Source organism: Gouania willdenowi, chromosome 24 (assembly GCF_900634775.1).
Source record: "Gouania willdenowi chromosome 24, fGouWil2.1, whole genome shotgun sequence".
In the NCBI taxonomy this organism is placed as follows: Eukaryota; Metazoa; Chordata; class Actinopteri; order Blenniiformes; family Gobiesocidae; genus Gouania; species Gouania willdenowi.
The window spans coordinates 14,735,047-14,761,088 of record NC_041066.1 but is presented as its reverse complement, the minus strand read 5'-3'; the positions used below and the strand labels follow the sequence as shown (position 1 = coordinate 14,761,088).

General features: G+C 38.8%; 1 protein-coding gene across 4 annotated transcripts; it reads left to right on the top strand.

The window, feature by feature from the left end:
- Nucleotides 1–1,596: 1,596 nt before the first annotated feature.
- Nucleotides 1,597–24,544, top strand: mgab (MAX dimerization protein MGA b). Of its 4 annotated transcripts, XM_028440231.1 has the most exons (22): nt 1,597–2,363; nt 2,498–2,550; nt 7,565–8,716; nt 9,945–10,386; nt 10,478–10,574; nt 10,671–10,808; nt 11,412–11,528; nt 13,211–13,324; nt 13,450–13,759; nt 14,936–15,134; nt 15,987–16,224; nt 17,562–17,737; nt 18,064–18,283; nt 18,375–18,604; nt 19,315–19,515; nt 20,598–20,844; nt 21,056–21,630; nt 21,728–21,813; nt 21,944–22,094; nt 22,307–22,418; nt 22,539–22,937; nt 23,028–24,544. In XM_028440231.1, exons 3-22 carry the CDS (start codon nt 7,632–7,634, stop codon nt 23,678–23,680), a joined length of 5,790 nt encoding a protein of 1,929 aa, XP_028296032.1. In that variant the 5' UTR covers nt 1,597–2,363; nt 2,498–2,550; nt 7,565–7,631; the 3' UTR covers nt 23,681–24,544. The 4 variants fall into 4 exon arrangements, with proteins under 4 accessions (XP_028296032.1, XP_028296033.1, XP_028296031.1 ...); XM_028440232.1 differs by lacking the exon at nt 2,498–2,550 and having other exon boundaries at nt 18,378–18,604; XM_028440230.1 differs by lacking the exon at nt 2,498–2,550.
- The last annotated feature ends 1,498 nt before the right edge of the window (nt 24,545–26,042 follow it).

The window sequence follows — 26,042 nt, the reverse complement described above, 5'->3', positions numbered from 1 at the left end:
TGCTGTTGTTTTTGGGGTCATTTTTTTAGAAAATTTTGTATATCTTTTGAGTAATTCAGCGTATTTTTTTATTGCCATTTTGTGTCATTTTTGCTGTTGTTTCGTGTGTTTTCAGAGTCTTTCTTGTGCATTTTTGTTGTCACTTTATGTACATTTCTGTCCTTCTGCGCGTTTTTGGAAATATTTTGTGCCATCGCTTTGGGCGTCGCCCAAAATGATCCCATGTCTGTTCTACAACACTGTAGGCTATACTGTATCTACATTTCCATTCATTGTGCTGCACAGAGAACATTGGGGTAGGTGTACCAATACGAGTGCTACGGCTAGTCCACAACAGAGGGCAATGTACAGAAATATTATCATACAAACACACTTTTACATTGTATTTACAAACTCCAAATAATAGGGATTTTGGACTTTGGAAGAGAAGCAGGGCATTTTGAAAATACCAGTTTATTAACAGGGTGAACATGCACATTCCACTCAGAAAGACTGGGCAAACTAAGTTCTAATGCTGGGGTGTCAAACTCATTTTAGTTCAAGGACTAAATATAAAATAGTTTGAGCTTAAATCTGATATCCGGAGTGTCTGAGAATACTATGTTCATGTATGATTCTTTTGAAATACGAAAAAATACCTAACTAGTCTTTTACTTTGGTCTACTGCCAGTGGTCATTCATATACATTAATGTATATAAGTCCCGCCTTTGTCCTATAGACCCCTTATACAAATGGAAATAAACCAGCCAATAGGCTTCGACTTCCTGTTTTTGAGAGTGTCAATCAAAGTGAATGCAGAACTGTGCACGTAAACAAGGCCGCACGTCACAACAATAAATAGATAAATATGATTTTGGCTCTTACCTGACCCATAGACCAATATCAATGTGACCCAACGCGACCTTGTTATGTTCCGCGATGCGCGTGCAGAAAAGTAGAGGCGTGGCTTCTGGTAAATTGGCAGAAGCAGCAGGAGGAAGTGAGGCTGCTTAGGGCGGGACATCGAGACGTTTCTCATAAACTCCGGATAGCAGCTTTAAATGGGCCGCCGATTTTACAATTTCAACAATAATTTCTCCAAATTTGAACTGATTTTGTGACATTTTTTTTAAATTTCATTTTGGGAAATAATTTCAGGAAAATTGAGTCCTTTGGACAATTTGAGATTTAAAATGACTGCATCCTGTCATAAAAGCATAGGAAAATTACGATCCTCCAAATATTGTGGAGCTTCATTGAATTAGTGTCTTTAGAAGGGCTAAGATATACAACTGAATTATTTGCTAATTTACACAATAAATCATGTTTTTTCTGTCTTTTTTTTTTTTTTTTTTTACTTTCTCCTGCGGACCGAATTGGATGCTCTAAAGGGCCGGATTTGGTCCCCGGGTCTTGAGTTTGACACATGTGCTATAATATGTTAGCAGAAATGCAACCCAGTCTACACTCTACTATAGGCTACTGTGAAACTGTAAGTAACTTTTGCTTTTAAAACACTTCGCTGCTGTACCTTGGGTTATTTCTACAAGATGCACCACTAAGATATATAGCGCTGATCGGTTATGATTGTATAAAGTAAAAGGTTTCCACAATAACTGAAGCTAGCTCCGCCATTTTCACCAATGGCGACCGCCACCGTTTACAGTGAGAGGTCGTTTCCTTGGGAGTAAACATTACACCGCTATAGATGCTTCTTGAGTTGACGGCGGGTTTTATTTGATCGCTTTACGGTGCTGCAAATGTATATGTTTTTAAGTTCGGTGCTTATGTGGGGGTTTATTTCCGAGTCCTAATCGTCGTAGTAAAGCCGTTAAGGAGTCCAGGGGGAGCGCACTGATTGGCTACTGGGGCCTTGGAGGACGTGATACGTCACAGGCCTAAAGCGCGGATGTGTGTGTGTGTGAGAGAGCAGGAGAGGGGGAGAACGAGAGAGGTGTGTGTGTGTGTGTTTCAGGGTGAAATAGTAAAATAGTGAACAAATGCAGCAGAGTGAGTCCACCTGAAGTCACACCTCGCGCTAACTTGCACCGAGTTCGGTGTGCGCGCGCACGAGGACGGCCACAGATAATCCCGGGATGGACTCCCGCTTCCCTCGCGCCGGCGGCACGAGAATCACGCGCCACTGACTGAAGGTGGTGGGGGTTGGCTGCGTCCGTGCACGCGCTTTTTTGACTCGCCTGCGTGCACACTCTCTGGTTGGTCGGCGCGAGCACAGCGGCGTGGCTTTCGGCCTCCATTTGCCAGGTCGTGTGTTTATGTTCGACGGACTCACCGGGACCGCGTTTTAACCACCACGCGCAACAGTTGAAGTTTCCCCCGCGAAAGCCCGGAGCACTACCGGTGGCCACGAGGTGTTCAAAAGGTGAGGATTCAGCAGAAAAAGCTGCAACTTTTTTTTTTTTTCCAACTTGGTGAGCGAAGGAGGCGACGGCCTCTCCTCCTCCATGGTGTGAGGAAGAAGAGCCGCGCTTTGAATAACTTTAATACTCGTTCTAGGGAGGAAAGGCTCACAGAGATGTCCTCTGGGAGGGTTTGTTCCAACTATACCGGTAAGCACTGCTTCGATGCTCTCTAATGGCTGCACAACACCTTTTATTGAGGTGCAGCATCTGTGCACTGGGAAGGCTGGGACCTGAGTGGTGTTGGGGGCAGCACAACAACATAAACCGGTTACTTTGCTCGGTTTGCCGTGTGGTTTTGGAGGCTTTTTGGTTTAAAATGGCGATGCAGGTGTCCGTTGTCAGTGTTTTATCACAGCTTCTTAAAGCAGGCCCGTGTTCAGCCCTCAGTGTCATCGTGCACGCCATTGGTCACATCATAATGGTCTCCAGTCCGTCTCACCGAGACAAAGTCCAATGCTGTGGTTTTGGGCTGCCGTAAAGCAAACACGCAGTTTCTGTGTTTAACTTTGATATGATTTGCATTTGTTCTAATACACAAATGTTAAACATACGGTCCGCGGGTCAAAACTCGTCCGCCAAGAGGTGCGATGACGCACGACAGGTATTTAAAGAATTTAAAGCTGCAGCTCCATATTGTTTCTATGTTGCATGATGTTTTTTTTAAAATCGGAATTAAGGTATTCAGCTTTGTGTTTACACGGAAATTGTAATTTCGGATTGAGGTTTACACGAAAAATAAGTTTATTTGGCTTTATTCGATTCCGCTTTATGTCTAAGGGTTGGGAAGGCTTCTGATTGGACACTGGGCTAACGTGATGTATTCCCGTCTATTGGGAAAAAACACACAACAAACCTTTTGTTTTCGGCTACAACATTGAAGACTACATAATAAGAATGATTTTCGCTTTCATTTTGACAATAGTTTTGAAGCAGCAGTTTAACAATAACATACTGTTTCACTTTTGTCCGCTGAGCAGGAGAAAGGAGATGGCAACTAATCGCCGGTAAATACCAACCTGTACAATGATAAACTTTGTGATATTGCAGCTTGTGTATGCAGTACGGGGCTACATTTTCAGCATTTACGGGGCCGTGCTTTTGTATTACCCGTCCGATGAAGCCTGTTTGTTTTGCCGATGCCGTGTGTGTGTGTATATAAGTCCGCGCAAAGATATGCATGTTCATTATATGCTAAGCTGGCTCTTATATTAAATAAATAGCCTTAGTTAGAATCCTGGCCACCATCTTGGATTATGTCATCACTGCGCGTCATCACGAGCATGTGCAGAGTGACCGGAATTAAACGTTTACATTATAGAGGAATTCAAACCATTAATAAACGTAATTTACTCCAAAGAGAAATGAAGAAAGTCTAATTATGCTTGAAAGTCTCAGTGTTTAGAGTGGATTGCATTGCATTGTGGGATGTGGAGTCATAGAAACGCGTGCATGGAAGAGTTTTTACTTCATTCTGATATCAATACTGGGAACAAACTGTTTTCCCTTTCGGCCAACGAAAAAACAATAAATCATGTAAGGAATGAAGTAGAAACTTTTCTATATATCCATTTACAAGCATCCACCTCCCACAATGCAATGCAAAAAAACAGTGTTCAGGGTGGATTAAGACAAACATTCAAACAGCAGTTTCAACCTTTTTCTTTCTTTTTTTTTTTTTTAAATAAATGATGTGTGATTGAGACATACACTACAATTGTATCTAATAAGAAATTGCGGGGGTAATATAATATTTTATTACATTGTTATCATTTTAAAATACCCTAAGAAACCATTTGTCGCTAATTTTATGATAGCGCTACCTCGTTTCTGTTGCAAATATGATATATTACACCAGTCTGTATAAAGGGTCTGTTATACTCTATTTAGTACTTGACATTAACTACTTTCATCAGCATTGCCAACATATATCTATATTCCCTTACTTTAGCATGGATTTTGATAAAATTCGCAACGAACAGCCCATTTGATCAGCAGCTTCTATCGGGACTATCTATTAGGAGTAAGACGATATCGCGATACGGTGATATATCGCAATATTTTTATCGCACAAAAGAGTATTGATATACTCACGCTGTGATCGATTTTTTTTTTCCCCAAAAACCTTTTCTCCTTTTTTACTAAAATGTGCTGGTAGATTTTCACAGAAATGTTGTCACTGTTTATTGAAAGAACCAATATTTTGTTTACTGGAATATTGCACTATTTACAGAAATGTTGCACTAAAATAGTGTCATTGTTCATAGGGCAATTTTTCAATTTATTGTTTTTCAGAGAAATAAAATTAAAAAAATACTTTTTCACTTAATCTTTTTTTCCCTTCTTGTTATGTCATAGATTATCGTAGATTGATTTCTGACCAATATATCGATAATCGCAGTATCGTCATATCGTGACTTTTGTATTGCGTATCATATCGTGAGGTACCCAGAGGGTCCCACCCCTACTATCTATTAGAGCTAACTAACATTTATGATATGATCATTATGTTTTTCATGAGAAAAACAAACACAAAACCCAATGTTTTGTTTAGGTGGCAGTGTGACCTGGTAGATTTGTACATTATCTAGTAGAAGAAGAAGATGAGCAGGAGGAGGATAGGATAGTGGAGCCAAGGAAACTTGGGAGCAATAATTGTGGTTCTCGATGCATGATATGTCACAAATGCATTGTCAGTGCTGTTGGGATTAGTTTAGCAGTGAAATGTATCAATATTTTATTAATATATAGCATGTTTTTTATGGGTTCGCTAAATCAACACCCCTGGATGTTGATTTTTTGTTTTCAATAGCTATAAGAAAGGAAGCAACACTTCAGGTTTATATAAACGTTCATATTTAGCTCCAGTAGCATAAACATGCTAACAACAGTATACAGCATTGGATTTGAACAACAAAGAGCTCAAAAGTATGGTGGTCTGCAGAGGACAAATATGAAAAAATACTATCGTTTTATTTATTTTTTTCATCTCTTTGTGTTTTTATTAATGAAGCAATGCAATGCTGAAGACTCACACACAAACACATTTTACAACATGTGTTGTTGTTTAAATTCTGGTCTTAGTACAACTTGCCTATTTGATCAACATCCACACAATTGTTTATTCATATTTCAGCTGTTACCTCAGTCGGCTCACTGGTGTGTGTTTTGTTCACGCACATGAGCGCTCGAGGGTGTTTGTGTTGATATGCATGTAGGCAATGAATAGCATAATGTGATTAAACATACATAATACCACATCTCCCCTTTCTAGAGAACAAACCACTTTATGTGATAGAGAGACTTGAGAATTGTAAAGATGGAAGTGTTGAGAGATGCTGTTGTGGAAAAAAGATTAGACAAATTTGGTTGTTTTGGTGATATAGAAAATCACTATCTATATATTACTATCTATTTTTATTTTATAGCTTATGTTGTATTAAAATTCTCATTTTAGGAGTGTGTCCTAACACAGACCTTCTCCTAAAACAAGCTACATTACAGAACTCACTCACACGTGCTGTCCCTTACAGGAGAAAAAGCCAAAAGTGGCACATATTGTGTAGCTGTTAGTTCATAAATGTGCCTTTTTGGCAATTTTGCATCTCTTTTGACTTGTTATTGTTTGTTTTTCTGGGATAAAGTTGTATTTAAGACTTATTATTTTCTTGTAATGTCTTTTTTTTCTCCTTAGAATTTTGACACCTGAGATTCTTAGCATTTCTCTACAAATTTCTCTACAAACCTCACTTGAGAGTCTCAAGTGAGGTTTATGTTTTTGTCATGTCGATACTGTAGCTACGTGTAGCCCTCCGTGTAGACACGGACTTCTTCGCCGTAGCCAGAGATGCATGGCTCCAAAACGTTCAAACGACACATCCGCAGCATGAATTCAGCCTAGAGTCTTTCAGCGCACGTTTCACAGTAGGGCCGGGACAACGTGTTGCGTGACGTCAACGCAAAATGTGCGCGCTGATGTGTCGTCCGACCAAAATAAAGATGACGGCGCCGGAGAATAACTAACGCGAGTGGCTCCCCCAAGTTTCCCGGGTGTGACCGGAAGGCAGCGCGTCAACGGGACAAGGAGGAAACACCCGCCGTGACATCAGCGGCAGCAGCCACACGCGCGATGAAATGACACATTTACATACCACTGTGATATCCTAGTAGTACGTCCTGATTTGTAAATTAAACACATTGTATGTTTGCTGTACACATAGGCATCCATTGGAGTTTTTCCTTGGCAGTCTGACCTTTTATTTTTCCCTTAAACTTCCTAAAGAACAACACACACAAACACACAATTCTTAAGTTAAAAGGAAAGTTTATTTAATGCTACTTCTGACTCTGAATGCATTATTTTGTACTTTTACATTCTTACTTGAACTTTATTTTGGAATTTTGAGTTGAAGGCCAATAAACAAATATTGCAATGTTAAGGAATTCATGTTTATTTTTTCATTTTAGATATGTAAATCTACATGTCTAAATTACTTTCAGTCATTTAATGGGGAGATAATCGAATCGAACTGGAAAAATTAATCGATGCATCGAAAAAATAATCGCTAGATTAATAGTTTAAAAAAATAATGGTTTTTCCCAGCCCTATTTCACAGAGATCCTCTGCACTTGGCGACTGTATTTGGTCCACGTTATAAAGATCATTACATGGATTTGGGATACACAGAACCCACTGGGAGACGCGTGCAGAGCACAGGAGATGGTTATCAGAGTTGACAGTGAGAACTGTCACGAACAGATTTCACTGTGATGAAGCCGATCAGCTCTTCATCAAGAACTTAAATGTTTGTGTTTTCACGAGAGAAGATATTTAATTTGACTATCTTTCAGCAGCTCAGTCAGTTCTAGACCTGTATGTTATAATTTACTGTATAAATAAGTGGGGTCAAGTTAATTATTTCATTTTGTGCATTTTTGGAATGTCACTGCTAAATATATATGTGTATTTGATTTATTATTTGATGGATTACAATACATTTATGTATGTTATAAGTTTTATTGTTCTAGATTTTTTTTGAACAGTTCGTTAGTAGGTACCCAGAATTTCTCTTTATGTATTTTTCTTAACGCTCTCATTTCGGTGCATCCCTAATTAATATCTCAGTCATTATGTTTTAATAATCTCTTTTTTTTGTTGTTGCAGGTGTTAACTGCTGCAGGGTCAGTGAAAAACACTGGCATGGTCTTTCCCAAGCCATAAACCTGGAACAATGGAAGACCACCACGCTGAAGGGGACGAGCAGGAGAGCTGGCTTTCTGTGCTCTTCTCCTCTCCTCCACCCTTCCTTTCATCACCTGAGTTCTCTAGTGACATTCTGAGTGAGAGTAAAGCTCTGTCAATGGCCAACAATGATTGCAGCTCTGCTCTGTCCTCACCCACTGAAGCCAGCCCAGCCAAGCCTGACAGAACGGCGTCCCTTTTCGATCGCTCTGCTACGAGCCCTCCTACCTCGCCTGTTGCATCTGCATCCGAAAATGTTGTCAGCAGATCACAGAACATCATCACTATAGTAGAGTCTTCACCTTCGTTGCCTTTGCCATCTTTCCCATTTGGCACACCAAACCAGGAACGGGACCTCCCATCTACACTGACCATTAATGGCGTCAGTGTGACGTTGGAGAATGAGAGCGTATGGAAGCAGTTCTATAGCTGTGGCACTGAGATGGTCCTCACTAAAGGAGGACGTCGCATGTTCCCTTATTGCCGATATCGGCTCACGGGCCTTGATCCTAACCAACTGTACAGTCTGATTCTGTCCATTGTTCCATTTGGACCGGATCGTTACCACTGGATTGGAAATAATTGGAAAGTCTTAACTGAATTAAAACACTCATGTCAGGGTCCCTGTCAAGCTTTTTCCCACCATCACGAACCCTATCTGGGCTCAGTGTGGATGTGCGGTTCTGTGTCTTTCTACAAACTGAAGCTGACCAATCATTCTCAAGACATGGACGAACACATCGTTCTACACTCTTTGCACCGATACATTCCCAGGCTCCACGTTGTACCCGTTTCAGACAAACAAGTGCCTTCTCCTGACAATTGTGTGACTCTGGGACCCGAAACCATGACCTTCATATTTCCACAAACTGAGTTTGTTACTGTGACCACTTATCAGAACTTTCAAATCACCCAGCTGAAAATCAATCATAACCCATTTGCAAAGGGCTTTCGGGAGGATGGGAAAAACCCTCGGCTTCAAAGGCTCAGCAAAATTGAGCAGAAGCCAGATGCAGGGTCATCAGTTTTAAATCCTGTTGATTCCGATGAAAAGGAAACAGCACTGGATCTCAGGTAAGTTTAAGATCAATAGTGGTTTGGCTTTGTAATGATGGCATTGTTATTAGGAAAAAAATCAGCAAAGAATTCTTTATTTTACATCAATTTCTACAACCTGAAGTCACTTTGAGACAAACACAGTGACGTTTTTTATCTTTTAGCTAGGGGTGTGCCGATCCGATATTGATATCGAATATTAGTCCGATTTCAGCCAGAATATCGGATTTTGTCGGAGTGAATCTAAAATCTTCGTAATAAGCGCTCCGATAAGTTTTTGTTATTTTTGTCCCTGCCCTCTGTTGTTCCCACCATATACTAGGGCAGGGCAAAAAAATTGATAGATCGAATTTGTAGATAAAAACAATTTTTATTTTGCAAATAATAATTTAAAAAAAAAATCTTTTTTCCCCCAGTACAGTTTTTTTTTTTAATACTTTTTTGCATTCTGTCCACGATGTGAGCCAGCCTCCTCTTTGTTTACATTTGTTTACCCTTTAAGTAGGCTATATGTGTGCCACAGGCATGTTACATTTTTTATTTGCACTATGCTGAGATGCTAAGGGAAGATTTATAATTTTTTTTAATTGTAATGTTATATGTTATAAAATATGTAGTAATCTGATTTCTTAATCAGAAAATTTAAGCTACTGTGAAGTTGCTGTTGTACTTGAAATTATTGAATGTCAGAGCCTCATTTACTTTTTATTTTGGGATTGTTCTATGCATTTTCACTCTTGAGGACAATGACAGCAATAAAGTTGCACTTTTGACAATATATCTGATGTCTGCGGTCATTTTTAAGTGCATTGAGAAAAAAAATCGATTCGAAACTTAAATTTTTCTTTAAAATATCAAGAGATTTTTTTTTTTTAGGCAAAATTGCCCAGCCCTACCATATACTGACAGTAAAAAATTGTTAACTTGAATTGTTGACTATTGTTCTCTGTTTGTGTAACATCACTTGATCAAGCCTTTTTACTACAAAATAAGTAATAAAAGTACGTATGATTTGTGCCGATATCGTTATGGATCGATGGTATCAGAATTAAAAAAGTTGTATTGGGACATCCCTACTTTTTGCTTGATATAGTGGTCCATAATATAATAATTATTCACACATGTTGTTTTTCCATATCGGTGTTAATCCCTTCAGCTGTCATTGTGTTTTGACATTTTTGTGTTCCTCCAAATTTCCAAGAGATTATAGATAATTAATAAACGTTTTTTGTCGTGTGTTTTGCAGCCTCAAGAAAACCTCAGTGGCCGAGGAGACTAAATTGGTGCTGAAGCCCATCATGTCTACCTCTGCCTCTGATCCATACACTGTTTGTATGCATGGCAAACCTTCCCTGGCTGAGCTCGTGTTCGTTGATAAACCTGAACAGAAGGAAGCAGAGATGATGTGTGTCAATGTAAACCCCGAGGTGCAAAACGACTCAAATGCACCAACGTGGTCCGAAACGCCATCCGTGTCTAAAACTCCTGCCACGTCTACTCCGGCGTCATCATCCAAGTTCTTCAGAAAGAGGAAGAGAGTCAACAAACGTTGGGGGAACTCCAAGGGAAAAGAGTGGTACAGGAAAGAAGCCGACGCTAAGGTTCTAAACTCCCCGTTGATGAGCAATACTTTTCCGCCAGAGCTGGATGAAGTAGAGGGCGTTCTGTTTGTTTCCTTTCCTTCAAAGGTAAAGTCCTGGACAGAGTGTCAGAAGTGAAATTAATTTAGCTAATGGCAATCGTGGTTGATCTGAAATAATCATTTCCTTTGTGTTGCAGGATGCCCTTGAATGTCACATGAAGGACGAGCCATCCACTCACCTGTCACCATCAGCTGTTGTTTCCCCATCAACGCCAACTGAGTCGACGCAGACAGGTAACCATTGGGTTTATTTCTGCAGGTGAGCTGCGTCATAGGTCAGCAGGTCTGAGGTTGATACTAATGGCAGATTTTGACGTGATTTATTCCCAGATGAGCCTTTCACTGGTGTTTTAGAAGAGGAGAATGTAGAGACTGAGCAGGACAAGATCACACGCCTAGAGTCCATCCTGCTCGAGGATCTGAGAACCTTCAAGCACAAACAGGTCATTCATCCAGTGCTGCAAGAGGGTGAGTTAATACAAATACTCTGCAACATCTTTAGTGCTATCAAGAGATTAAAAAATAGATTCATTAATTATTACAGAGTATTTATAAGTAATTGCACAATTTTTTTTTAATCTCACCTAAATTTGCAGAGAAAAGCCCTCAAATTGACGTATTTTCATTTAAATTAATTACATTATTCTGGCAGATGAAAAGATTGATATACAACCAACAGGGTTCCTGCGTATGGAGGAGGAGGAGTGCCACAATTAAATAAATAAATAACCATTGATTAATTATTTAAGGTCCATATGTAGTGCTTTAAGTTATCACAACAGAAACAGTAAGAACACTTTTTTGAGCAACACAATTATTAAACACCGAACTTATTGCTTTTTCTATTATAGTCTGTGCATCAGTATTATGGGTATACCGGGAACTCTTGAAATGAGAAAGGTTCCGCGCTGTTTGGAGTGCAAAAAAAAAAAGCGATTAATGGCGTTCATTTTTTTAGTGCGTTAATAATTAATCGCAATTAACGCATTAAAGTGGCAGCCCTAAACATCTTACTAGGTTATTCAACAGGTCGTGTAATTGTACTCATTTTGACTCCTCTTTGTGACTCAGTGGGCCTGAAGTTGAGCCTTCTTGACACAACACGGGAAATTGACCTTCAGTATCTGGGGGTTTGTCTGCCATTGCCTCTAACAGACATACAAGATCAAACAAGTCTGTCTTCTGGTGGTAAGTTACGCTCATCTTTGATGGTTTTAAGCTATCGTTTGGTCCAAAATACTAAGTAACCAGTAGCTTCAGTGGCTTGTAATCTAATGCAGGCAAGGAAGGAACAGATGCATTGGTTGGTTACCAGCAGGACTCCAATCCATGATTTAAGCACTAATAAAATCCTCCTCCAAGCGGTCCTAATTACAATTGCCAATTTAGGAATTACTTTATTTATCTAACAGGGATTTCAGTGGCACACATTGAAGTCGGCGTTATGAAGGAATTTCCCAAGATGGAAACAAGGCAAAGCTAATTTATGCTTGTCACAAACGTTGCACCACATAATCAGTTCTACCATGCAAAGCAAATTAATTTGTATAGCACATTTTATACACAAGGCAATTCAATGGGCTTCACGTAATTAAAATTTCAACAATTAGAAACAAATTACACAGTTTAAAGGTCCCATGTCGTGCTTTTTTTCACCCATCTCCATTTGTTCTAAGAACTCTAAAAACATAGTATTTGAGGTTTATTTTCACAAACTCACTTGTTTTCCAGAGTTTTAGCCTCTGAAAAGTCACTTTCTGAGCAACTCTACACAAACAGACTGATTTACGGCCTACTTATGCATATTCATGAGTGGGCGTGTCTAAAGACGGGACACTGACTTCCTCCTCCTCGCACTGTGACGTTGACCCGCCCTCCCCCCACCCACTCCGTAGCCAAGCTCATGCTCCTTTATAAACACGAGACAGAGCGTGGGGGGCGGTGCATTCGCCGGTACATACATAGACTGTAGAAAATACATACATAGCACTGTGTGAAGGACAATGAAATGCTCACCTTCGTGGGCGTGTCTGTTTACATGTCAATCACGACAGAAAGCTTCCTGGGGGCGCGGCTTCTCCAGCTCAGTGTTGCGTCAAATTCGTCATCAAAGTGGGAACGCGTCATCAAATTGGAGCGAGGTGTTTGGGCTCACCCTGCAGTAAGAAAGGAACAAATCACCCTCTAACTAACGATTGAGGGAATCAATGATAAAAACACTTTGGACATGTGTATGAAGCCCAAATAGCACTTTATGATGTTTAAAGCACGGACAAGTTGATTTAGCTTAACATGGGTCCTTTAAAAATCAACATTATAAACATACAACCAAGAAAGGGTCTATTATTAATAAGTTCTATCTGTTTGTGAGTAGGTTGGATAGGTAACAGTGTTTCCCTTCCTAATTAATTTGTGTGTGTTGGCATGAGTTGAACTAAAGACCTTTATTATTATACAGACGGTCAGACAATTAGGACTGATAATTGAAAGATACCAATTGTAACAAAGAGAATCAATAGATAGATGTAGTTTGTCATTCATGCATACATGGCATAGGCACATACAACATTTTTCACAGGAGGCTCAACTTTCGACTTTAAAAATAAAAGCATAAAAACATAGTAAAATGGTATAAAAACACACATTTAAAACAGTGATAAAGTGCTGACACAGGTGTTAGTTATCACACTGGGTTTGTGTTAAGTTATAGATAATTGCACTGTAATTCTGTTAGATTTATTGCATTTTGAATGACGTGGGCTTTATAGTGTTGGTAATTTTTTTGTAGCTCCTGGACCTAAACAAGGTTTGTGCACCACTTGATGTTCCCGCGCTGTGTGATGTAATACAGAGTGCTGCTTCCTCCACAGATGATGGATCGTCCTTCATCTCCCGAACAGGAAAGACAAGTGATGTGACAAAAATAAAGGGATGGAAAACCAAGTTCTCAAAAAGCAAAGAAATATCACCAACAAAAAACGAAGGTAGGACTAACCAGTATCTAGCATTAGTGACACAGCTGTTATCACCAGTTTATTTGGATTTAAACTGTGACTGGTTAACGTAACTACCTCTTTAATTATTTGTTTTGTTGTGTTCTTTAACAAAGGATTACCAAAGAATCTGTCAGCCTTCTGCAGTGACCTGTTGGATGAATACTTGGAAAGTGAAGCTCAGCAAATCACAGAGCGAGCTGCGGCCTTCTCCACACACCTGGAGGACTCTGTGTCCTATCAGTTGCCTGTGAAGAGCTCCAGCTATGTGAAGACCCTCGACAGTGCATTAAAACATCGGAACACCGCTTCTAAAATACCCGTGGGGGCCAAAAGACCTTACCAGCTGTCCTCTAAAGCCTCGGCATCATCTGCTGTGATGTCATCGCCTCCTCCAACCATGTGTCCAGCCGAGGCTTCGACCAGGTACCAGACGTCTGCATCACTAGATATTTACAGCACCATGAAAATAATAAATATTACAGATGTTTGTATCACTCAATTTTTAATTATTATTGAGGATGCAGGAGGCATCCTAACTATTGTTTTCTCTTTTTTCTTCCATCATTGCTTATTCCTCCGACACCATTTGTTCGATTTTGACAAATAAGATTTCAAAACTTTAGAAAGTTCCCAAGATTTATGCTTGTACTTTTATAATTTGTAACTTTGAAACTTTTTGACTTATTACATTTTTTCTTTCCCATTCATTTCTATTAAAATTTCAGCTTTTTCAACTTTCAATCCCTTCATCCCCAGCCATTCTTCAACTATTTTGATTATTCAACCTTTATCATGTTCAGCTACTACCTTCAACCCATTTAAACCTTTTTCAACTTTTTAAAATTTTTTCAACCCATTTAAAGCTTTTGAACCCGTTTCTACTTTCAACTCATTTCAATCTTTTTGACCCATTTAAACCCTTTTCAAGTTTTTTTTTATCCATTTCAACTTTTTTCAACCTGTTTTAATGGATCTTAGCGGTGTTAAAAAAATTGATTCAGCGATATATCACGATATTATGTTGCACGATTTTTTTAATAACCTTTGCTGCAGTGGAAAAGACTTTCCTGGTTAGACATTGTAACTGCACAAAGAAGTGCTGAAACCTGGGCATGTTGACCAGTTTGTGTTTTTTCAATAAAATCTAAAAAGAAAGTAATTCGTTGTTGTTCTAGGCATATATCTCAGTTAAGTTGCACTAAAGTCATGTTGCACTGAAGTCAAAGTTGGTTTAAAAGCCACAGGCAGATTGTATGTCATTTTTTTTATTAGAAGTTGTTGGCACATGGCATGTTAAAGCTAATGTTTTGAGTGTAAAATATGCCAATAAAATACATTTCATACATAATGTTCTCATGCAGGTGTACACATTTACAGATTAGTTGTTTTTTTAAATCATATATTAAAAAAAATAATCGCCTTATCCTTTAATATTGGGATATATTGTATCGTGACCTATGTATTGGGATACGAATCGTATTGCCAGATGCCAGGCAATACACACCCCTAATGGATCTAGTTCTGTGCTTGGCCCCCTTGCTATAACATTTATTTGCGTTTAATCTAATCTCATTGTTTTTTTTTTTTGTTTTTTTTTAGAATGTGTCCATCTCAGCCTGAAGAGCACCCATCACTGAATGTTACTCAGAGCCCCGGGGTGACACAGAAGCCTGGTCTCATCAAGATACTCAGGAAAATGTTGCAGATGGAAGCTGGAGCGCTTAATCGGGGCCTACTCGGAACCAAACTGACTCAGGAAAGACTGACTGTGGCTCTGTCTGTGATGTTGACCAAACAGGTAAGAAGTACATGTTTACTGAATGAACTTTATTTCACTCATCAAGATGTGCTTTTAAATGTTTTTTTTTTTTTTATTGAATTCTTTCCGGAGTGAAAACATTTAAAGTTTGAACAATCACTGTGTAGTACGGTGTCCATTTTAGGACATCCTCGGGTCTCAGAGTCAGGTATTGGGTAAACCTGTCATTTATCAGACCAAACGCAAAGCCTCCGTCAAATCTAACGGCCTCATGTCAAACCAATCGCCATCAAATGACACAGCCTCAGTCTTCAAAATAAAAGTCCTCAGGCCTTAAAACACAACATGGCATTTTATTTTGAAGGAACCGAAAGTACACATGACGAAGTGAATTGAAAAGCCAATTTCCTTTTATTTTTAAAAGTTGAGATATATCCACGTATTGTTTGATTAATAAATACTTAGTTAAATGAAACGTTGATATAGCTTAACCTTTAAAAATCAATAAATACAATAACAGCTTTAAACTTACTCTCGTATCTGAAGCAGCACATATTTATGATGAAACATAATTTTTAAAGATACTTTGTTGTGTGTACTTTCGCTTCCTTCAAAATAAAATGCCATGTTGTGTTTTAAGGCCTGAGGCCGTTAAGTTTGAGGACTTTTATTTTGCCATTTGACGGTGTTTGTTTTGATAAGTGATGCTGCGTAATTTGATGGCGTTTGGTTTGACATGTGTTCAGTTTGTCACGAGACACGAGTCTTTTTGGATTGACAAATGACAGAGGTTTTCCTGATACCTCACTTTGAGACGCGAGGATGTCCTAAAATGTACCCCGTAGTGTAGTGGTTAATCAACACCAATGTGACTCATTTCCTCTTCATTAGACAGAGTACGGTCACGTCGTAAGAGTAGCCGAGTTTCCAACGAAGGAAGACATCGTGCCAGCGTGTACGATGGACTTTTGTCGGCTCGGCTGCGTGTGTTCGAGTCTGCAGACGACGAGAAGACGGCGTCTTCACTGCGGACGGACTGAATGCATGCTTGGCTGTACCTGCTTTAAACGCAGGATCAAAAAGCATCTCACTGCAGTGGAGTGTGAACAACAGATTCTTCCCGTTTACTGTAAGATCAACTCATTTTTGGCTAATTACTGTTTTTTTTACTTTTTTTTTTTTTTTTAGACAACTGTAGTAGACAACTGGTACATTTTCAAACACAATTTCCTAACTTATTACATTTTCTGATCTGAGCATATTTCAGCCACAAATCCATTACTTTAGCAAAGTGATGAATAAATCAAAGAAAAGGTAAAAAACAAACAAACGAAAAAAAGAACCAGGTATGTGATAAAGACAAGATTGGTTTATGTAGGGGTTCAGATAATTTTATTGCACAATTATGACCTCAGCAGGTTTCCATCAAGTAAAACATATTTCTTTCTGGAGTCTTAAAGCATATGTGATTTAGTTTTTTTTACATTTTGAATACACTGTGTGCCAAAGTTGTATTTTTGAAGATTGATTTTTTCTATTGAATATTGGTCTAGCAGTGTGGAGCGACGCGATCTTGCATCATTTTAGCGCAAGTATCTCGATTTTGTAAATCATCTGAAGCATATAAAATGTAAAAATTAATAACAGTAGTTTTAGCATGTTTGGTACGATTTCCAGAAGTCTATTAGCCAGTAACGTCACGCCTAAGTTGGGGAATCTTGAAACCAGAAAGTCAGGCCCTATAATGGTTCCTTGTAGCTTCACATTTGATTCTTCCAACACATTTTTTATGAGCCCATAACAATGTCTGTTTGCTGCGTGCCTCTGAAAGATTGCTTTGCAATTGTTGACTTTTCAGAGTTTGTTAAATTTCTATTTTGACCCATTTTGACCAAGAAAAAGTGTAATAACAACCTAATAATTGTGCACACAGTGTTTATGTATTGTTTTATATATTATACATTATCAAAGCTAGGGATGTCTCGGCACAACTTTTTCATTTCTGATATGATACCAATATTGCAGCCTTGCGTATCAGCCGATACTGATATTGATTCGATATCAGCATGAATCTTACAATTTTTTTTTTTTTTAAATTTTTTTTATTTATTTATTTATTTTTCTTCAATTAAAAAAAAAACTTATTTTGGAGTGTGGAATGTTAAAAAAGGCTTGATCAAGTGATAGTCAGCAACAGTAGGTATGAGAAACACTGACCCATTTATTATTAACCAATTGGTTACATACATTTTAACCTTCAACATAATATCTACAGTATTCTACAATTGAATAAAATAAATTTGAATTCGATATTCGTTTTCAGGCTAATATCGGACCGATATCGGATCAGGACACCCTATTCAAAGCTGAATGTCTGACAAATGCTTAATTTTCCGCTTTTGTTGTTTCTTACCACTGTTACTGTTCACTTCAAACTATTAACAATAAGGTCTTATTCTTCCCCAGCTTTGACTTATTCAGAAAACTTGGGCCCACCTCGCCCAGGCTGCCATTCTAATGAACTGTGGAACAGCAGCATGGCTGATACGGATCCGGAGCCACACTTCAGCTATTCCAGCAGTTCTTTGTCTTTAATCAAAGGCCAAAAGCACAACATTCAACTCCAACATCCAGTGCCGCCGGTAATACTTTTTGGATTAAATTGATGTTTGTTTTGGGGTTACATTTTCATATATTTTGTTATTCGTGAAGGCCATTGAGCAACGTAGCATTCCTAAGGTTTTAAAGGAATTGCGTTTGTTAATATTATTAATATTAGCAGAAAAAAATGTCACGACTTGAAATTTCTTAAAATAATTTTCCGTTTTTCTCCAATATCAAGAGCATACAGTAGTTGTTTAAAGCTAATGCAGTATGAGAACTGTGGTTTTTAGCTCGAATAAAGATAATGTGTCGTTCAACAGTTTTCTCAGCATTTATATTAAAAAGTGCTAAATTGTTTTTACAGGAGATGCCAGACGAAGATAAGGATCCAGTGTACAAGTATTTCGAAAGCATGATGACATGTGCTCGTGTTAGAGAGTTCAATAGCAAGCCTCCACCTGAGCTTACTATTGAACCAAAGATGGTTGCTCCTCCCACGTCAACACCCAAAGTGAAAACAGAAGACACAATGGACACCCAGCCAAAAGATGACACAAAAAACCAACCTGTTATTCAAAAAAGTGGTAAATGAATAATCTGTATAAAATCATTGATATTAGGATTTTATTTGTTTATTACATTTGAGTATTAACACATTTTCTTGTGTTCTCCAAGCAGAGAAGACGTCTCCGGGAGCTGGGTACAATGTAAATAAAGCAAGGACAAAAATCCAGATCCTGTCAACGTGTTCGTGGGATGAAGACCGCATAATGGTCCTGAAAGCCCTCTGTGAACGAATGTCTCAGAACCGACTCGATAAAGACTTCTACATCGGACCGTACTGCGTCAACCCAATCAACAAAGTGTTGATACAGAAGCCCAACGGCAAACTTGTCACCTATCGGGTATGTACGGTACTGTAAATGAAATTGGTTTGTGATCCGTTGAAGTCAAAGCTTGTTTAAAGGTGCAGTCCGCAACTCTCAGATCCTTCTCTCCCCCTCCCTCCCCGCTGCTCTCTTGCCCTGCCCCCAAACTTTCCAAAGTCTCTCCCTCAAACTAACGTTAGCCCGACAGCAACATCACAGTAATATAACATGCTCTGTTAAAAGCATATTACTGCAGCAGTTCTCTCTCTCAATGTGCACACACCTCAGCTTCAGCAACAACACAGTGTCACTTACAGCAGCCCACACGGAGGCTGCTGCGCACACATGACTAACATATGCACCACAGAGTTCTAGTGTAACAATTACAAATCAAACATAACATGCAGTAATTACCTTTCAAGCGGAAAAGTTGTTAATTCCATCTTCTACTCCTCCAGACCATACACTGTAAAAAAGATGGCGCTTCAGCCCCGGGAAAGGGGCGGGGACTTGAGCAACAGCTGTCAGATAGTCCATCAAACACAATCCTGGCTCTGATTGGTTCTTTTTGCTCGGTCGCGTTGCATTCTGGGCTGCAGGGGGGACTCAATGAGCCTGTTTTTTTCACACAAATTACTAGTTTCATTTAAGGCTGTTTTTACATAGTGACAGCTTCAGAAAATATGACAAAAAGTCACTTTTATAAGAGTTGCAGACTGCACCTTTAAAGTTTCTCCTACGCCCAGGTACGGATCAGCAAACAGTCAAAAGACAGTGATTCTGAGGAGTATGAGCATGGTGACAATAAAGAAGACTTGGATGACGGCCTCGTTTACGAACAGGAAGAGACATTTGCGGTCACACCCTTCATGCGTGGTGTAATACCTGCTGGAAAACTGAAAGCTGTGAAAAAAACACCAGGGGCTGACACACAGGGACTTGTACAGGTAAGGACGTCAATATGTGCCTAATTGGAAATGTGGAAATTCAGCTTTACTGCCAATAGTCATAGATTACCAATTCATGACATGTTATGAAACAAGTATCTTCACCAAGTCAGGTAGGTTTCTCTTCCTATTAGGTGTTGGGGAACACTAGTTTTAATAACATTTCACTTAAAGAAGATATGAAAGTGTGCATTTTGTATGTACACAAACATACTACAGTATGTATATCAGTCCTGTATCAAAATTGAGGGCTTTTATTTTGACAGGTCAAGCACAGGAAATTGCAGCATAACTCATAACTTCATCTGTTTATAAAAAAGGCAGGAATTCCTTTTAAAGTTTTTAAAATTGTCACTTTCCAAAATGACGTCAATCAATCACATTAATTAATAAACTCTTAACCCATCCCTAATACTGGTCAAAATGCATGTTTTTACTCATTGACGCACTAAAGGGATTAAATGTCATATACTGTTTGAAAGCTTAAAATCTCACATTTTTAACTATAAACCATTCTAAGAAACAACCATCACAACAAATAGTCAATTATTTTGTCAAACTTGGGGGAAAAAATTGGTGACATTTCTTGTCTTACTGAATCCATATATTCTATCAGAAGTGATCTGGTGGTGAAGATCCGCTTTTTTTAGTACGTAGGTAGCACCTTATACTCTGCTCTCATCTTGTTTTCAAGCCAATACACATAACTCAATTTTAATTTGATAAAATAAACCAGGCGAGCATGGAAATACAGTATTTGTACTTTCTTGTTCATATTACAATAACTCAGTTGTACTGATACCGACAATGTTCAAAATTCTTCTAGAAAAACTTCAGAATGCTAAGAGGCCATCCCCATGCATGTGCACTTTGACAGATGTTTTTCCATTATCTGGGTGGACCTTAAAGGGTTTAAGGACACTATTGGTAACTGACAATTGATCAAATCCACCAAGATTTTTTTTATACTTGTCCAAGTCTGAATGAATAAGATATGTTAGCCCCAAATGACTCCAAAATATTAAAAAGGTTGTTAGTGCTCATCTTTGGCTTACTTCACACGCGCTTTTCTTCTTCTACAGGTTAATGACAAGTCCTACAGTCAAGCCAGACTGTTGCTAGGTAACATTGGGTCTTTACATCCCGCCAACCGACTCGCAGCCTACGTCACAGGACGCCTGCCTGCGCCGAGCATTTCCCAGAAAATCCCAGGGCAACCAAAAAGCAACTCGGCTGGAAGTCTGCACAAAAAACCAGAAGAGCCAGTAGTCCAACCAGCTCCATCAACCAGCAACTCTACTGGTGTGAAGTCTACACCAAAGCTATCAGGTCAGATTCTCTGTTCATGGAGCCCAGCACATGTATTTAGCTTAAACAGAATGTGGAAGCCCATAATTAGCCAGAACATTGGTAACCATTACATAGCAACTATTGTTTTTTTGTTCTCCACGAGTCATCAATAAAGGCTTCTATTGGAAAAGAAACTCAAACAGCAGTGTGTGTGAGATTAAATAAAGGACTTTTCTTTTGGATTCCCCAGCACCAGATCTTGGGAAGATTGGACTCAACACATGTTCACAACCGCCGCCACAAATCAACCCCAAACTCTATCCCTTATCTTCAACTGTTTCAAACCAGCATGGCTTTTCCACCATCCTCCAAAGCCCTCTGTCTCTCACTGTGTCCCCATCACTGAAAAGCCCTAGCTTCCTGGGAGACAAGGGAACTTGTTCATTCAGGATCTTCCCACCATCAATCGAAGGCTCCTCCAATCAGAGGCTCCCAGGTGTGTCGCTGCCTGGGGGCTACACCCTGATTCAGCTATCGGGGCCTGAAGCTGATGTAAATCCTGTACTTCCTAAAACTACTGGCAAGACCAGCGTGGGTCACTTGGCAGCAGAGCCTGGTGAATGTAGGTTCTCCCAAGCACATACAAAACAGCCGCACTTTGAAACTTTATCTAAGGGCGGGCCTGGATCCTCCATTAAGATGATTCTTGATGAGAAGGTGTCAGCAGGAGTGAGTGAGGCATCAGACAACAGCCTCGCTGGAAAACAAGTGGAACCACTGCTTGTAGACTCGAGCTCAGATTCCTTAGATGAGTCTGAAGAGGATGTAAGTTAAAAATCTTGACAATTGTTTGTTAACGTTAGAAGTATTGTGTCTGTCTGAGTGTTTCTCATTATTTAAAGCTAAATGTTGTTTTATTCAGGACGAATTTGTGGATATTGAAACTATAGAAGAAAGTCAAGTCATGGCTGTCTCTCGAATTAAAAAAGCATCCCACGAGCTCATAAGGTAATACATGGTAGCATGTTTTGTTACATATTCAAGCTTACTGGAAACAACCTGTGCTACAAATGGAATCATTCACTTTCTATCTTCATGACAAAAACAATTTGAACCTTTTGTCCTTTACATATTAAAGGGAAGATGAATCTGATGAGTATGACGCGAAACGGAATACTCATACTGTGGTGGAAAGGCTCAGACGATGTGAACAAAGAATCCTCTTTGAAAAACTCCAGACCGTCCTCCGTAAAGACGACAAAACTCCCAAATTGGTTCTCCTCTCAGAGGTAAGATCAAAGCTCTTGTTTACAAAAGGTCTTTCTGCTGTTCGTATGCTGTGGGAAGCACAACTTTGAACCCCCATAAACAGAAGTTTTGTATTGCTATCTTTAATAAAATCTACGCATTTTCACATTTTGGGTGATATTGGCACTTAGAAGTGATTTAGCTTTTGTATTAATGTCTGTACTCCATGTTTCTGTCATTATTGTGCATTTAGGCCCGAGAGGAAATTGAATCTTTGGTCGTAACTTCCAAGATTCTGGTGAAGATGAAGAGGATGCTGACTGCAGTGCAGTCTGCTCATGTGAAGAAGCTTTCCCTTTTGTCTGGTCTGTGTGATTTGCTCCAGCTTGTTTCATTGTTTACTCTATTTACATTCAAACTAAAAACTACCTGCAGTTACCCTAATGTGACCTGGAAATTCTGATTTATTTATTTTTTCCCCACAGGAAAGTCTGAAACTCAGATCAGAAACAAGATGTTGGAGATCTCATTGAAACAGAAAATGAGAATGAGAACAGATACACTGCGCCCGTCATTCTCCAGACTTGGACAATTTCAAGCTGTGGCTCAACAAGCCACATCTCCTGTGTCAGCACCAACATTGCATCAAAAATTATCAACTGCTGTACCTTCATCCAGTCAATCTTTGTCAGAGTTCAAGCATTCGGAACGTCCGGACATGCCAAATGATAAATCTGATGAAAGTGAACGACAGGCCACTAAAGACAAGGATGGAGACTCATCAGAAACCAAAATAACTTCACAGGGTCCTTCCAAGTTCTTTTCATTTCCCCTGGTTCGCTCCAAGAATGGCAGAATCATCCTTCCTTCATGTATGCAGCAATGTAAGTTTTCTTTCTTTTACATAAGCTCTTTAGAAAAGTTCAACAGGTTGTGTTGTTTTAATGAATGCATGTTTTCTCTTGTTGTTCTAGTGGGAAAGAACTTGGTCACATTCCGATTAGTGAAGTTTAAGAAGACTGGTGAGGGCGTTAAGTCAGATTCGCCTGAGAACCTAGAGACAAACACGTCTGCATCCGACCCGCAGCTGGATGCGGTGTTCCCTCTTTCTGAAAACCAATCTGCATCAACTAATAATCAATCAATCTTAGTGCCTTCAATGGAAATGTTTACAGGGACAGATGGAGACCAGTCCAAGCCGATAGTCTACCTCGAGAGTAGCACGTCTCCAAAGGATGGCCCAATCTCCGGAGGGAAGAGATATTTTATGATTAAACCAGATCTCCGTCACAATAAAATCTCTACATTAGTTAAACAAAATGTTGAGAAATCCAAGACGAACGCAGCTAATGAGGATAGGTTAACGAAAAACCATCCGCACGCTAAACGACGCAGAGGAAGGCCTCCAAAGAGAAAGTCTGATCTTGAGTCTAGTGGTCCAGTCAAGAAAGCAAATAAAGCTCTATCCAAAGACAAGAAAGACCGCACAGTTTCATACACAAAGTTCCCTGGAGAACCCAGCAAATCACGGCCATTGACGCGCGGTTCTTTAGGAAAAGACTTTCCTAGTGCAAAGAAACAGTCCTGGATCGACTTGGAAAGGGAACTGGAAGATGACTCAAGCTAGGTTTAAGACAGAAACACTTGTTCAGTTAGTCTCACACTGAAACCACCTCAAGCCTTGAAATTGCAGCTTCGTCTTTGGTTGATTGAGAAAAACTGGACTCACACAGGTTACTAAGAAGCATCACCAAACGTGCCTGTTTGGAAGCCAAAGGACCATCAATGCCAGTTACGTACTTAATGCTGCTCTTTTCTAAATATGTTGATACGTTTATTTCTTACTAAGATAAAACGTTGGAGTGAAACACATTTTGATAACAGTTGAAAACACTTCTCACTATCCCCATTGATGAAGTTTTGTTTGCAATAAGAAATTCTGTCTTGCAAAATGTTAACGTTTTTTTTCTGTTATGCAAACGATACTGTATATAAGCAGCGTGTTGAATGAAATATCTGCATCCTTTTTTGTTTTGTTTTTGTACTTAACTGTGGAAACGGCAAGTTTATTCTGTTACATGAACTCACACTGTCACTGTCTGTAGGTGCACTTTAAGTTTTGGGTGTAGAAACAATCTGCTGCATATACCTTCTGTTGTGTACATTTTTATTCGGTGTTGTAAATTGAGAAGTTACAACCTGATGCACCCCCACACAAGGATATCCAGTTAAGTACATAGTAGCTATGTGGTGTGCCTGTGTGAATAACCTGTGTTGATCTGTTTTTAAACTGCTGTACAGTGTTAGGGAAAGATTTGTATGCATAGCTCACTACAGCCCAGTGAATGAAAAATCATGAGATTGATTGTTTTACTGATAGTACAGCCAAGCATAAACTGTTAAAAAGCTTTGTTTATGTTTAAGTGAGCATGAAGCATAACTTTAAAAATGAGTTTATATTATGTCACATGACTCCAGTTTCCCTTGTGTCGATCAAGTCATCAGTAATTTTTTTTTTTACCTCTGACGAAAGAAACATGACTTAGTTTTGACTTGGATATGTAAGGATTTGGGAATGGTGATGACTAGTTCTGATTGATCTGTTAAATTATTTTTGTTTTGAGTACCATTTCCACTTGAATAAAATCATCTTACCAAACCAGGTTATTTTTTTATTTCAAGATTTATTCCCAAAAAGAAGCGTAGGAGGTGAAAGTAACTAGTTACTTTTACTTTGAGCACTATTTAATTGAGTTACTTTTTACTTGTGAGTATTTTATGTATGACTTACTTGTATTACTTGTACTTAAGTACAATTTCAATCAAGTAACAGTACTTTCACTTGAGTAGGAAATATCAGTACTCTTTACCAGGGTAACTAGAGTATTTTTGTAATTATTACAGTAATAAATTCTTTTTTGAAGTAACTCAGTAGTGTAACTAATTACAAAAGTGGTAATATATTACTAGTTACAATTAAAGTAACTCAAGTTACATGCATATTTAATTTAAGTGCATATTTGCTTTGATTTCTCACTGTTTGTAATTATCTGAGGAAAAAAAGATGATCATTATGGTTAAATATAACTCATGGAGACCAAAAAGAGCTTTCTGCTCCTGAAACAGCAGAAGTATTAGAAACAAAACTTAGACCAATGTTATTCGAACATTAATTAGTGTGATAAAATGAGTGTTATGGAGCAAAAGTGACTCAAAGTAGTGTAACTCTGTTACATTCTAAAAAAAAGTAATATTGAAATACAAATATATTTTTTTTTTATCCCAGCAATTAATAATATAAATATGAAAGCATCTATTTGTACAGTTGCCGTACGGTTACTGAAGTACACATACGTCACGTCTTAGGGTTAGGTTATAACCCTATATCGCATCAATTTTTAGGGTTCGATTTAAGGTAAGGTTTAGTCTTAGTCACGTGACCTAAACTGGCCAAATGGGGGCGCTGCGCATGGATAGAATGTCGGTATATTGTGACAACCGTACGGATAGCCACTGCCAAAAATATATATAACAAGTTTAGAGTAAGTCACCCAACACTGCTATTTACAGTGGTATTTTCTCTGTAATTTTTCACTTTATCCTGTGGGCCGATTTGGATGCTCTGAAAGGCCGGGTTGGGCCCCCGGCCCTCGAGTTTGACACAGATTAATTTAGTGTTTTTTTTTTTTTTGTTTTTTTTTAAACCATGGCCGCCAGGAACTTTAAAAAAATTATGTTCATTTAAATGTCTTTAATATGATTTTCTTCCTTATCAGAATGTGTTTTTAAACTGTTCTGAATGTTGGGTGCATTGAATGTATCTACACCAACCCTATAGGCAAACACTATCTAAACACTTGATTACTTATTGTAAACTGTGTTAAACTAAGACAAACACCCATTAAATAAGGAGAAATTGATTTTCATCTTTAGTCGTCCAATCAGAAGCCAGTCGATAAAGTGAGCCACACCAGCCTCAGTGTTTGCCT

Excerpts from the sequence above, each read along its gene's own strand:
- mgab (XM_028440230.1), top strand. The coding sequence starts at position 7,632 with ATGGAAGACCACCACGCTGAAGGGGACGAGCAGGAGAGCTGGCTTTCT. Across the intron at positions 10,575-10,670 it reads AACTGAGTCGACGCAGACAG|ATGAGCCTTTCACTGGTGTT; the intron begins GTAACCATTGGG and ends ATTTATTCCCAG. Across the intron at positions 22,938-23,027 it reads TCCTTCATGTATGCAGCAAT|TGGGAAAGAACTTGGTCACA; the intron begins GTAAGTTTTCTT and ends TTGTTGTTCTAG.